The sequence below is a fragment of the Triturus cristatus genome, chromosome 5_2, assembly GCF_964204655.1.
Source record: "Triturus cristatus chromosome 5_2, aTriCri1.1, whole genome shotgun sequence".
Lineage (NCBI taxonomy): Eukaryota > Metazoa > Chordata > Amphibia > Caudata > Salamandridae > Triturus > Triturus cristatus.
The window spans coordinates 563,375,023-563,387,889 of NC_140588.1; the positions used below are offsets into that span (position 1 = coordinate 563,375,023).

The 12,867-nt window shown below is 41.0% G+C and overlaps 1 protein-coding gene across 6 annotated transcripts in view; it reads left to right on the forward strand.

Moving 5' to 3' along the window:
• The window catches only part of ENOX2 (ecto-NOX disulfide-thiol exchanger 2), a 1,377,678-nt gene that overhangs the window by 1,052,532 nt on the left and 312,279 nt on the right, over window positions 1–12,867 (forward strand). For all 6 annotated transcript variants that reach the window (XM_085607631.1, XM_085607636.1, XM_085607633.1 and 3 more), the window contains 2 exons: window positions 4,538–4,750; window positions 12,332–12,438. In XM_085607631.1, coding sequence (XP_085463757.1) covers window positions 4,538–4,750; window positions 12,332–12,438 — 320 coding nt within the window. The remainder of the gene's footprint in view (window positions 1–4,537; window positions 4,751–12,331; window positions 12,439–12,867) is intronic.

Genomic DNA, 12,867 nt, shown 5'->3' on the forward strand with positions numbered 1-12,867 from the left:
ACAGCACGTTCTCTGTATTCAAGGCACACTCCCAGCACCCGCTGCCAGCGTTAAGACTTCACTGCATGGCACTGTATTCTTCACAGTACTACCCCCCTTGCACTGTGTTCACAGCACTGCACTATCCCTGCACGCACTGCCCAGGTTGCTAGAGTTGTCTGCATGGAACCATGTTGTTCACAGTACTCTCTCCCTACACTGTCTCTGTTCACTGCATTCTCCCTGCACAGCCATGTCTGTGCTCACGGCCCCCTCTCCCTGCACCGGCTGTGATTACAGCACTCTCCCTGCACGCACTGCCCGGGTTAACATTTCTCTGTGTGGCCGCGGCGCTATAGCCTCCCTGCACTGAGCTGTCCCGGTTTACAGCAATCCACTACACCTCACTACTGGGTGCACAGTGCGCTGATCCTGGATATTTCCTGGCTCACAACTCTCCGACCGTGTACAGCACTGTTTGAGTTCGTGGTACTCTCCTCCTGGGCAGCACTCCTCGGGTTTACAACTTTCTCTCCCTGCACATCACTGCATGCGTTCACTATGCTCTTTCTGCATGTACTGCCTAGTTTGACAGGTTTCTGCGAGGCACTGTATTGTTCAAAGTACTTTTGCTGCATACACTGCCTAGGGCTGGGGCGCTCAATAACAGTGGATCAATGACCACGGCTCTGAGAGCGAGTGCAAGGCAGGCCTGAAGCGCTAGAATGCATTGCACAAGTGTGTGGTGCAGGGACGCCCTGCTCTGCTGGTGAAACCAATCGATGAAAGAGAGGGACCCAAACAATATCGCAGCTCGCAATTGGGGGGGGGGGGGGGGGCAGCATTAAAAAGCGCTTGTGGAATCTGGGTGCCTTTTACACGTGACCTTTGGGTACTCGTTGACTGGAGTTTGCTAATTATAGAAAACTTACTTCACAGCCGAGCCGGTCCGCGCCACCTCTGCTCCCCTTGGCGCCTTCACGTCGGCACTGGAGTGGACCGGCAACCCCTCTCAGCCAATCCTGGCGCTGCCAGCAGCGCCAGGATTGGCTTAGGACACGGTTACTACTCGCCCGCCTGCCCATTAGGAGACCGAGATTTGAGCCTTCGCTCAACCCTCGCTCTCCTAATGGGCATGCGCCAGCCTGTGCAGCCACTAGTGCGCATGACTGGGCACGGCGCGAAAATTCGCCCTCCGTACCCACTCATGCGCACTTGTTCTGCTGCCTGTTGCACCTGGTCTGACAATCATGTCAGTCAACATGACGCTGGACCGCCCACCCCCTTCAGACTCTGACTGACATGATTGTCAGTTTTTCCCTTGACGTCTTTGAATTTAGGTAAACTGATTCAGTTTACTTAAAGTTCAGAGACGCCAAGGGAGCTGCGGGCGGGGGGAGCTACGCCCCAATGGACGCATCGCGCCTGGCAGGAGTGAGAAATGGCACATGTGCAGTAAAAACCGCTATTGAAGAGAACAAGTATCGTCGTTTTTACTGGGTGATCTTGATAGTATGTGGTCTGCAGGAGAAGCCTGTATTAGATGATGGGCCGACTGTCTACAGTGGTTAGGAGGTGCAGCAGTGAGATATAAAGGGACATATAAATACATTTTCTTTATTATAATTAGAGCTCTAGACAAGGGTGTGGGAAGTAAGACATATATTATAATGTTCTGGTATTTACAGCACTTAGAAAACAAAGAAGTCGAGTTTGACGTGCTAAAAAAGCCTAACCTGGATCCGAATAATTTTGCCAACTTCAGACCTATTTCCCTGCTCCCATGCGTGAGCAAGATAGCGGAAAAGTTCATCAACAGTCAGCTATCAAATTTCCTGGAAAGCAACAAATTGCTAAAATCCACACAGACAGGTTTCCGCCCTGGCCAGGGTACGGAAACAGCGATGGTGGCGGTTGTCGAAGAGGCGAGGAAAATCATCGACTCAGGAGGATCAGTGGCAGTGATCCTTCTGGACCTCAGTGCGGCCTTCGACACCGTCAACCACAGTATCCTGGCCCAGAGACTCCAGGATCTTGGTATCTCTGGCTCGGCCCTGATGTGGCTAAAGTCATTCCTGGCCAATCGATCCTTCCAGGTGGCGGAGGGCGATTTCCTCTCCAGGGAGACTCCTATACACTGCGGAGTACCTCAGGGCTCATCGTTAAGCCCTACGCTCTTTAACGTGTATATGTCGCCATTAGAAGGTATTGTCGTCCCGTATGGTATTAAACTTCTGACCTACGCGGATGACACCCAGCTGGTTGTTTCCCTCAGTCGACAGGATAACCCCGAAATAGATCTGCACTCCTGCCTGAGGGACATAGTCAGCTGGATGAACCTATCCCACCTTAAACTCAATGGCGACAAGACGGAGATTATGGTGATAGGCAACCAATCCTACTTCCGGCCGGAGTCTCTATGGCCTCCTTGCATGGGCGCACCTCCAATCCCCAAAGCTGAAATTAAAAGCTTGGGGATCTGGCTTGATCAAAATCTCACCCTAAGCACCCAGGCAAGGAAAACGGCTGGAACATGCCATGGTCTCCTACGCACCACCCGTAAGATTCTCCCCCTGCTTCCACCTGAATCAAGGAAACTCCTCCTTCAGGGTCTCATCCTTTCAAGACTGGATTATGGTAATGCTCTTTACCTCGGGGCACCAAAAAAAGTGATTGCCAGGCTTCAGGTTGTGCAAAACGCCGCTGCCCGGATTCTCACAAACACTAAGACCCGATGCTCGGCCAAACCAGCAATTAGAGCCTTACACTGGCTGCCTGTTGAGCAAAGGATACATTTTAAGGCTATGTGCCTAACCCATAAAATCATACAGGGTAAAGCGCCGTCAATATTAAAGGACCTTGTGATCCCTTATACCACTACCAGAATCCTCCGATCCTCGCATGCCAATCTGATTCAAACGCCTAAGATAAGGAAGGCTCGTTCAGGAGGTCGACGTTTTTCCGTTCATGCGTCCAAGCTTTGGAACTCCCTTCCGCCTGACCTTCGGGCTCAATACAATCTGCTTCCATTTCGAAAGGCACTAAAGACATGGCTGTTCCCATAACCTTCTGCTCCGCCTCCGGTTGAACTCGCTGTCGCATCTTCCAGCGCTGGGACGCTCAAGAGCAGCCATGCGCTTTAGAAATCTCCTTACATTACATTACATTACATTACATTACATATAAAAAAACAAGTTATTATTAATGCTGGGAGGGGTCTGGTGTGTGGTACGTATGGATAATGAGAGAAGGCTACTTCATGATGTGATTTGCTATTATTTACTGGGCTTAGACACCACAGAGGTGCGGTTGAAGAGCTATACAAAAACGGGTTGCTGGAGGCCCTCCTGTGCCGACAGTGAGATGAGGCTTTGCAGTGAGTTGATGATTCCCAGCTCTGATGTTCTGAGGTGCAGTCTCTGCCTTTTTCATAAACTCTGCACCAACGCTGCTCCAGCAGCCCTGAGCAGGGCCGGCTTTAGGGCAGAGCGACCTGTGCGACCGCACCTGCCGCTGACCTGTGGAGGGATGCGCCGACCTCAGGAGGAGCGCTATATTTAACAATATTTTATGATTAGAGAGATGAGGGACACTTTTGCACGGTGATAGTGAGAGAATCCTAGGAGGCGGTCCTGGGGCTTGGGGGGTTGCCAAAAGTGTTTGACGCACCGGGCGCCCCCAGTGCTAAAGCTGGCCCTGAGCACAGTGACCTACCTCTGCTGAGAAAACGAGCTTCCCGATGGAGCTAAGAGAAGCTCTGAAAGGGCAGCAAGGAAATGTGAAAGAGAGGTTGTGTTAGTCAAGTAGGTGAAATGAGTGACCACATGCGACAAAGTACACAGGTGGGGGTTGGGGCGTAGGCAGTGCTGAAAATAACGGAGGGGAATGGGGCAGAGGAAGCTGGCAGATTATTTACTCCTAGTCTTAATTTATAAAGCAATCTCTTATTTAATTGCTGCCTTGTATGGGGGGGAAGTTCAAAACGTGCTTTCACTTTGTAAGTTAAGGAGCTGGATTTGCCAGATATCAGCATGCATTGGGGAGTTGGAGTTGAGAAGAAAGAGTACCTGAATCATTCAGGGAGCAGCAGACAGACTCTGATAAAGTTGAATCAGTCTGTGCTTGATCCCTGCTCCACAGCTAGCATGTGAGGTTTCGGCTGAACGGGCCAGTTAAGACGGCTGGAAAGAAGAGTGGTGCTGAAGCAGACAAATGTTAAGCAATGGGCGGTCTCCAAGCCCTTTTTGTAAACAATAGTGTCTCGCAAGCAAGACATATGCCCTTGCGTATGCTCTCGCAGGCTCGACCCTAATAAGGATTAACATTTTTCAGTGGTGATCCATTTACTAGCACTGATTGTCCACTAGAACGAATTCATAATTTAAAAAATATACCTAGCTAGATGCATGAGTGGGAGAGTAACAACTAGCCAGTGTACAAATAGTAAATCTCTTGTATTTCTGCAAAACGTAGAAATTAAGAACTGCCAACACCACGTGTTAAGAATAGAAATCATTTTCTGATTTATTGTAAGAATACATTTTTCCTTTCTATTTAGATGATTCCAAATTTCGTGAAGCCATACAGACTTTGTTAACATGGATTGAGCGTGGAGAAGTAAACCGGCGCACTGCCAACAATTTCTACTCCATGATTCAGTCTGCAAATAGCCACATCCGCAGGCTTATGAGTGAGAAAGCTGGCCACGAGAAGGAACTGGAGGAGGCTAAGGAGAAATTCAAGAATGCACTCTCAGGGATTCTACTACAGTGTGAGTAACACTATTTGATGGAAAGTAGGACTGTGCTACACTGAAAATATCCTCATCACCAATTGATAAAGGAATAGTATTGCACAGGTGATCTAAATACATAAAAAGTAGCTGCAATTAAGGGTAAGCACCCCTGCTTAAGGTTTATAAAATGTAGCTTTCAATTGTATTAATGTCAATGATTTAACTTACAAAACCCCACACTCTTATGCAGTGACATTTTTTTACGTTTTTGCTAATGGGATTTAAGTAAACATCCTCCCCATGTACATCCTCATACTTCACTTGCAAATTATAGATCTTTACCTCCTCCTCCACCATCATAAACACGTAGTGAATATATACATTAAAACATCGGTGCTTGGAGTGATAGTTTCCGCAATGTATTTTTAATTGACATCTTTTTATGCAAAAAAATAAATTCTAGATAGTTTGTCAAAATATCTGTATTATAAACTAAGTGTGCTGACTGGTTCAAAAATAATGATAAAAAAATTAGGAAAAATATCAAAATGTATATATTGAGACAAAGTGGTGTCCAAGTTTGTCTGCAAGTGGCGCAGTTGGATTAGGGAATCCTATGTAAACAGTTGTGTGATAAATTCATACACATTCGTAATGATGTTATGCACATTAATTTTGTGATTATTCATGTAGGCTATCTTTAAACCCTAACTTTCTTGTAACCCTTAAAACCGAACTAGAGTTTGGCACTCCTTCTGTAACGTTTTATCCATCATTTAAACTGAGCCCAGGTTACCAGTGATCAGAATTAAAAACCTGTGAGTCCTGCATTAAATCAGATGTGATCTTGATACAGTTGGTAAGTGACTATTCTACTCAAACCACAACCTTAACAATCAGTTACCCTTGTTAGCTCTCTGACCACTGAGGCTGGGACTTGACTTTCCATAGACCACACACTACTTTTGCTTGACCTAGGAATAATTTTGTGCGTTATGGTGGCAATTTGAAGAAGCGTTCATTGATGTTTCTTCCCACATTATACCTGATCCTGTGATTAATGGAAGATCCCGACGCAATAGAAAGAATTCTAGAAATACAAAGCTTTTGCTGAGAACTATGTTATTTTCGTCTTCTGGAATTCAGCAATGGTCTCCCCTTACAGTATATTTCTAATTTGTGTCCTGTTTAATGTAAGTACAAGGTAAGTGAGAAGCAGCCTGTGTCATTGTGGAATATACGTATTTCAGGTAGGAAATGTCCAACAACCTTCAGCGTTCTGTGTTGCATCTTTTTGGTAAGTGTTCCTCTATTAGCTTGATGAATATGCTTACTTCGCGGACGTCCTCAACAGAAGTAGGTTTGGAACACCACTCGAATAACCGTTCATAAAGTAAGTTACAGCAATGCCAAGTTGTCACCATTGGAATATGCAGGTATGTCTTAGTGCAGTTGCGTGAAATCTTGCTGCTCAGTTTGTGGTATTCACTTGCAGTGTAGAAGTACAAGTGTTGTTGAAGGGAATATATATCATTGCTGAAATAGGACCACAAGGTAGGGTTTACTCTTTACACATTTGTTCACTGTGACCCACATCACTTTGACCCTTCGTGCCAATGATTTATTTTTTCACTTCTTTCTGCTGTTTTACATCACCTTTGCTTTTCTCCTTCCACTATCATTAAAGTTAGTTAGTTTATCTCGCTATTTTTGTATGTTGCATTAATTTCTTTTTGTGCTATCCATGCCTTCAGTGGTGTAGCTGTCAGTGGTGCAACAAGTCTAGTGACATGAGGGGTGCTCTAAACCCTGATGATTGCTTTATTTTGCTGTCCAACCAGCCATCAGGAAACCTATTTCCTTTGCTATGGTCATGGTGAATGACGCAAATATTGAATCTAAAATATTGTTTTACTGTAATATTGCGTCAAAAATATGATCATTACAAAAATATCGAGGAACACAATATGGAAGGTAAGAGCATGGTTTTATTACGTATATAATATCGCTTTTAGAAATATCATTGTGTACAACATAATTTATTTTAATATTGTTATATTGAATATCGTGTTTAATTAAATACATTTTAGTGATATTAATTTTACATGTTAAAATTACTGTCATTGTTTTACATTTCTTAGGCATACCTTGTAATTTGTGATGTTCATTTAATTATTTTATATTTATTTAGTTATTTATAATTTAGTAGCAGGTTGTCCTGTTTGTAGGGGACAAGGTCAGGAAATTATTGAATTTTTTACTTTTTTATTTTCAGGCAATTTATTGTGTTAAATATTTAACTGGTAAATAATTATGTACGTTTATAAATTGTTTTAAATAATTAAGTGTGTTTTGTGATGTTTTAATGTATTTTTTTATTATTGAATAATTTATCATTAAGTTGCAAGTTGTTGTCTTGTATTTATTAATGTAGTATATATTTATTAACATGAATATTAATAAATGTATGTTAGGTTTTTAAAATAATAAATGTAACCACTTCAAAGTCCAACACTTTTCCTACTGCTGCTTAAATTGAAGTGGGGATATTAAATATAACCTCTCAAAAGTTGAACACGCATCTTCAATTTGAGTTAGAGTACTAAATCTGACTCCTTTGCTAGTGCTGTTTATTTTTAATTGTTATTATTTTTGTATGTTAATATTGTTGGAACAAGTATGTATTTTTTTGCTTTAATTTTCCTTACTTATATTTTATTTTATTTTAAATTCTGATATATGTAATTGTTTATATGTTAATTTTAATTAGGTTTTTCATATTAATCTACTTCTTTTATTTACATTTTTTAATAAATTAAATATATATTGTAATATATTTAGTTCACAGTATAAAGAAAAGGTTTTATAAATCCATTTCAGTATTTAAATTGTTACATATATATTTATATGTTAATTATTACTTTTATGTTAATATATTTATTTTAATGTATTTTAAGAAATTGTTTATTTGAAGATTTTTTGAGAATATATATTTCCGTATTTTATTAATACTACTCAATAAAACAATGTATTTTTATTTATATTATGGTGTGCTTTAATCTTTTAAGTTAATTACTTATAATGCTGTACATATTAAAATTCTGATGTAGTTACCATTATTGTGTTCTACAATATTTTTGCCACAAAATTTTGGTAGTTTACATTCAGAGTATGTAAATTTGATATTTTTGTAGACCGTATTTTTGACATGATATTCTGGTGTCTCAATATTGTTGTTCTGGATATTCTGTTATACAACCCATGCCCATAGCGCCCTTGTTTCGCTACTGTGTGCTTTTCTCTTTACTGGCATAATCCGCTACTTCCTCTGCCTTTCTAATTTCTCTGAAATTTATTATCTCCTTTGTTACTTACCCACTATAGCAGGTTAAGAATTAGGATGTCTTCTCTCTTGCATACCAGGTATGTGTGCAGCAGAGATGATGTTGGAAAATACTGCTTTGTTTATAAATAGCATTAATGGCCACCATTGGTACACTTCAGTTGGAATGAAATCTCTAGTTAATACAAGTAGAAAAGTGTCCGTAAACAAAATCAGTTGACAGCTACCTATTAACTCTTACAAAATTAAAAGCCTGCATCATTAAATCTTTAACAAATTATTAATACGAGAGTACAGTCTGTAAATCAACCACGGCTGTATACTTGTAGAAGCATCTACAATATTCGAACTTGTTACAGAGAGTTGATGGACTTCCCCTCTGGGATCTGTGATAGAAAGGTAGTTCTCATTCAGTGAGTCGCACTATAAGAGGTTAAACTTTCAGTTTGTCCTAAATCATACCAAAAATGAAGCAAGAAATAACGAAGCTACTGTGGCTGGCATGAAAACAAACTGTCTATGTTTATTGGTTTACTTTCTGTACATTACAGAATGAATCACTCCTACGTGTCAACAAAACATGGTATCAACATTAAGCAATTCAAATAACTACACCATCAAAATTAAGGAGCCTAGGGCAGGTTTAAAGTGATCATTTTCAAGTTAGAGGTTAAAAAGAACCAGAGACAAATATTTTTTTTATATCAATATTAATAACTCAAGCCCTTATAGCAATATAAGTGGCCAGGTTATCAACATTTCAATGCACTCCGAGGGACTGTCTAATCTATACAGAACAGTAGTTACTATTTGAGTTGCTCTTAGAGGGAAACCACACCTTTCTGAATCTCGCAGTCACCCTTCTGCAACTCTTCCCCAGCCACTACTCTTCTCAGGGGAGGCCCTTAGTAGTTTTACATCTTCTGAGTATAGATGACCATTCTGAACATTTGGGAGGTATTTGGGTCCTATTGTTGACTTACACTTGTATTGATGCAGATCCATTCTTCTCCACCTAGAAATCCCTCTGAGAGGACTCCTCAGCATCATGCAGCGCTTCATAAAATCTTTAATATGGCTAAATTAAAAAATGTTCTTTAAGATTACTCGTCTGTTAACTAGGGGCCAGGCTGACATCTACAAAGTCCAACTGTAACCTGAACCCTTTACAGCTGTTTTAATGGAGAGGTTGATATGTAATGCAATGGCATGATGAAGGCAGTACTCTGCAAACACACCCCTTACAGCATTTCTAGATGAAAATAGGGCTCTGCCACTGCATTTTTATTTCTGTCTGTATCAAGGTTCCTAAAAATTCTTAGGCACAGCCAAACGAAAAATCAAAGACCGATTTAAAGCAGTAAAATTGTGCCCAACTCACAAAGGGCCTCCACACTCATGGTGGAGGGCCCACACTTGTGGTGGAAGCCCCGCAGTTGAGGTGGGGGTCCTGCACTTGTGTTGGGACCGCCGTACTGCAGTTACCCATTACGGAGGTCCCGCCACGAGTGTGGGGCCCTCGCTACAACTGCAGGGCCTCCACCCTGAGTGTGGAGACCCATTGTGAATCTGCCCCTTTGTTCTTAAGTAGGAGTTCATAGCTGACCACGTGTCTCATATTTATTGCTGTTCTCATTAGTTGAAGTTTGTGCTGTAGCATCCAATCCTTCTTGCCACCATGGACAGCTGGACTTGCTGGCATGAAATACATAATCAGCCAAGCATGTGTTTGTCAAAGAAGTTAGAACAGTTGCTTAAACTTAAAATCTTACATCTTGGCTACCAGTTGTGTTGAGTAAATGGAGATAGGACGTAATATGACACATAAAACATGGTAGCCAGTTTTGATGGTGCTTGTAATGCACATATCCTACTTCTCCCAATTCTGCTCTGACTTGACTTCCTTTTTTCCACTACTTAAGAAACCTAATCCATTTGAACTGCTGATTTGACTTTTTTCATGTTCTTTCTGTCTCCTGCTTGGTGATCATGTGCTTGTTACATGTTTTTCTTTGCTGAAATTGTATCAGTTGGCTGTTTTTCATGTTATCTTTTCAGCCGGTCATAGTTTCTCTGCCCTATCCCTTCTGTATCGGATTAACAGGGCGTGGATCAGCAGAATCTGAAAAGATAAAAATGACTTTCCTGCCAACATTAAAATATTATACTTTCCTTGTGTATTCGTTCTCTCATGATTGTATTTTTAAAGCATAACAAAGCTCGATCACTAAGGCTGCTACTTTGCATTATTTATTTACAGTATTTCTGTAGTGTGGAGCAAACACAAAGGCAGTGAAGTACTTCAAATTCAACTTGAGCGTTGAAACATGAAAGTCATCTTAAATGAGGCGAGGGAAAGGGAAAAAAGGAGAACCCAGTTAAACATTGAGACACTTTCTCAAGAGATATTTTTTAAGTTTTTTTGATGAAAGATTATTTGGGTTTGGATATTAGATCTTCTTCACTGTGCTAGATATTTAACTGGAATTATACAGCAAGATCGTAATCTTGAATGAGGAGAGGGAAAGAAAAGCAGCATAGAACAGAGTTAAATATTAGAATGCATCCGGAAGAGGTCTTTCAATGTATATCCTGAAGGATATTAAATTAAGGTGGAGTCTTCCATCACTCGTCGTTGGTTCTAGAGTCTTGGTAGTTAGCAAGTGATGGACTGGTTCTTTGGCTCAGCCATTTCTTTCTGGGCTTTGTAGCAAACACGATTTTATTCTGGTGTCTCCTCCTTTGAGGCATGGCTTGTCATTTAGGCATGTGAAGAGGTCAAGATAGAGAGTCTTGTGAATGATGAGCGCCACTTTAAAGTGGCCCTAGCTTCTAGTGGCAGCTGGTTGAGGTTAGTTAGCATTGTTAATATTCTTCTCTGGCTTTGAGAACTGTTCAGTGATCCAAACGTAGCTCACTGGAAGTAAATTCTGTATTTTAGAGGTGTTCATCCGTGCAAAACATTCCTAAGGCACTTAGATTGTCCCATAGCTTTGCTTTAGGCTCTCTAATGTCCTGATTCATTGGATCAATCCAAGGTGTCATCCACCCACTTTCGCTATTTCCCTTACTTAGATAATATTTCCTCTGTACTGCTTATTACTTTGAGGTCACTACAGTGTTGTATTTTAACTTTCTTTAGAATTTGCATAAATTAGCTATTAAAAAATCAGATATAAATTCACAAATGTAAAGTTACTGAATCCATAGGAAGAAGGTATAAGTTCCTGGAACAAGTAAGTAAAATGTTTTTGGTTAACTACCAGGAAGCTTTCTGGCATTATAAAACATTGATCATTATAACACACCTTTGACTCCAAATATGTGATCAATTTATCAGCATTTACCTTCCACGTATTCAGTGTGGTCTCTGCCATATAAGAAGACTATTTATTGTCTGCCTCCATTCTACAATTTTACTCTACGCATACAATGGCAGTTGTCCAACTTGTATGTGGTGTGAGTAAGAAATACAAGAAATCACAGTAGGCACAGTTCGTATTGCAAGAACGCCACATTATAGAAAAGAATTACATTGCTAGAGGTCTCATCTGTTTGGCAAGACACCACATGCCAATAAATGCATTACTGCTGTGTGGACTGCCGGCAGTACGATTGGTGCAGAATTGTTGGATAGCCAGCAAGCGTAGATCTTAAGCCAAGAATTCTGGATGAAAGCACCAAATACATCTGACCTACAGTTAATAATCGTCATCCAATGAAAGGTTTCTGTTAACATTGCAGAGCAGGTGCTGCAGTGAACATTTGACTTTGTGTTTCTGTTTGGTGTGTTATAATGTTCATGTTATGGCACTGTGCTCTAGGATTGTAGCCATGCAGTGTCCACATGGGCCTTGGGGTCTAGTCTTTGTTATAAATCTCTCATTTTAATTTCCCTCTGAATTTTCCCTACTCTTGTTAATGCTGCAAATTATTTTTTGAACACTAATTTTCTTTCTTGCCAATTTGTCTTGGAAACACTACTAATTTAGATGTAGAGCACTTGCATTTGCTTCATCTTAAATGAGTACGGTGTCTTTTCAACGCACGGTACACTGTATTGTAGTGCATTGCTTGTGTGAAGTTGTAATTATCTGCGCAACTGCTTGTATAGTCATTCTGCCTCTCTGAGCATGGCCTCAGCACAGCACAGTGTCATAACAAATAGACTAGCAAAAACACTTGCCTGATTCCAATTCTTTTGCTCCTTTACTTCTCTCGTTGCCATCATGGATGTTCTTGGCCTGGGTTTGACCATCGATTCAACCCTACAGTCGAACAGATAGTGGCTGTACACAATTCCGCTACGAAGCAAAAGGCCTGGGACCATTTCACGAAAGCACAGCGTAAGAACATCGGCATCTGGTCCAAGCAAGCAGAGGTGGGTATACTGTCTTTGCTTGTTCTTTGACATCCTCCTGGGCATAGTGTCTTTCCTAACAAGGTATTGATTTTGAGTGAGCAGGGGCTCTAAGTAGGACGATCTTCCAGTGGACACTCGCAGCCTTAATGAAAACATGTAAGATGTGCTTTACTGTTTTGGTCACAGTCCTCAGATTGGCAGCAGAAGCAAAGGTAATACATTTAACAATGTCTTTTTGATTAATTCCTACTCACACCAAATGGAGATGATGTTCATAATACTGTAATATGTTAAGCTTTGTACGTTCTGCTTCATAGTAGAATAATACGTATATCCTACATGCTGTAATTTTAGATGCTTGGTGAACTTGTTAAATCTTTTTCATAGACCTGCTAGAGCTGTACCAAGACTTTAAGTGCCAATGACACAGTACTCCTATTACATTTC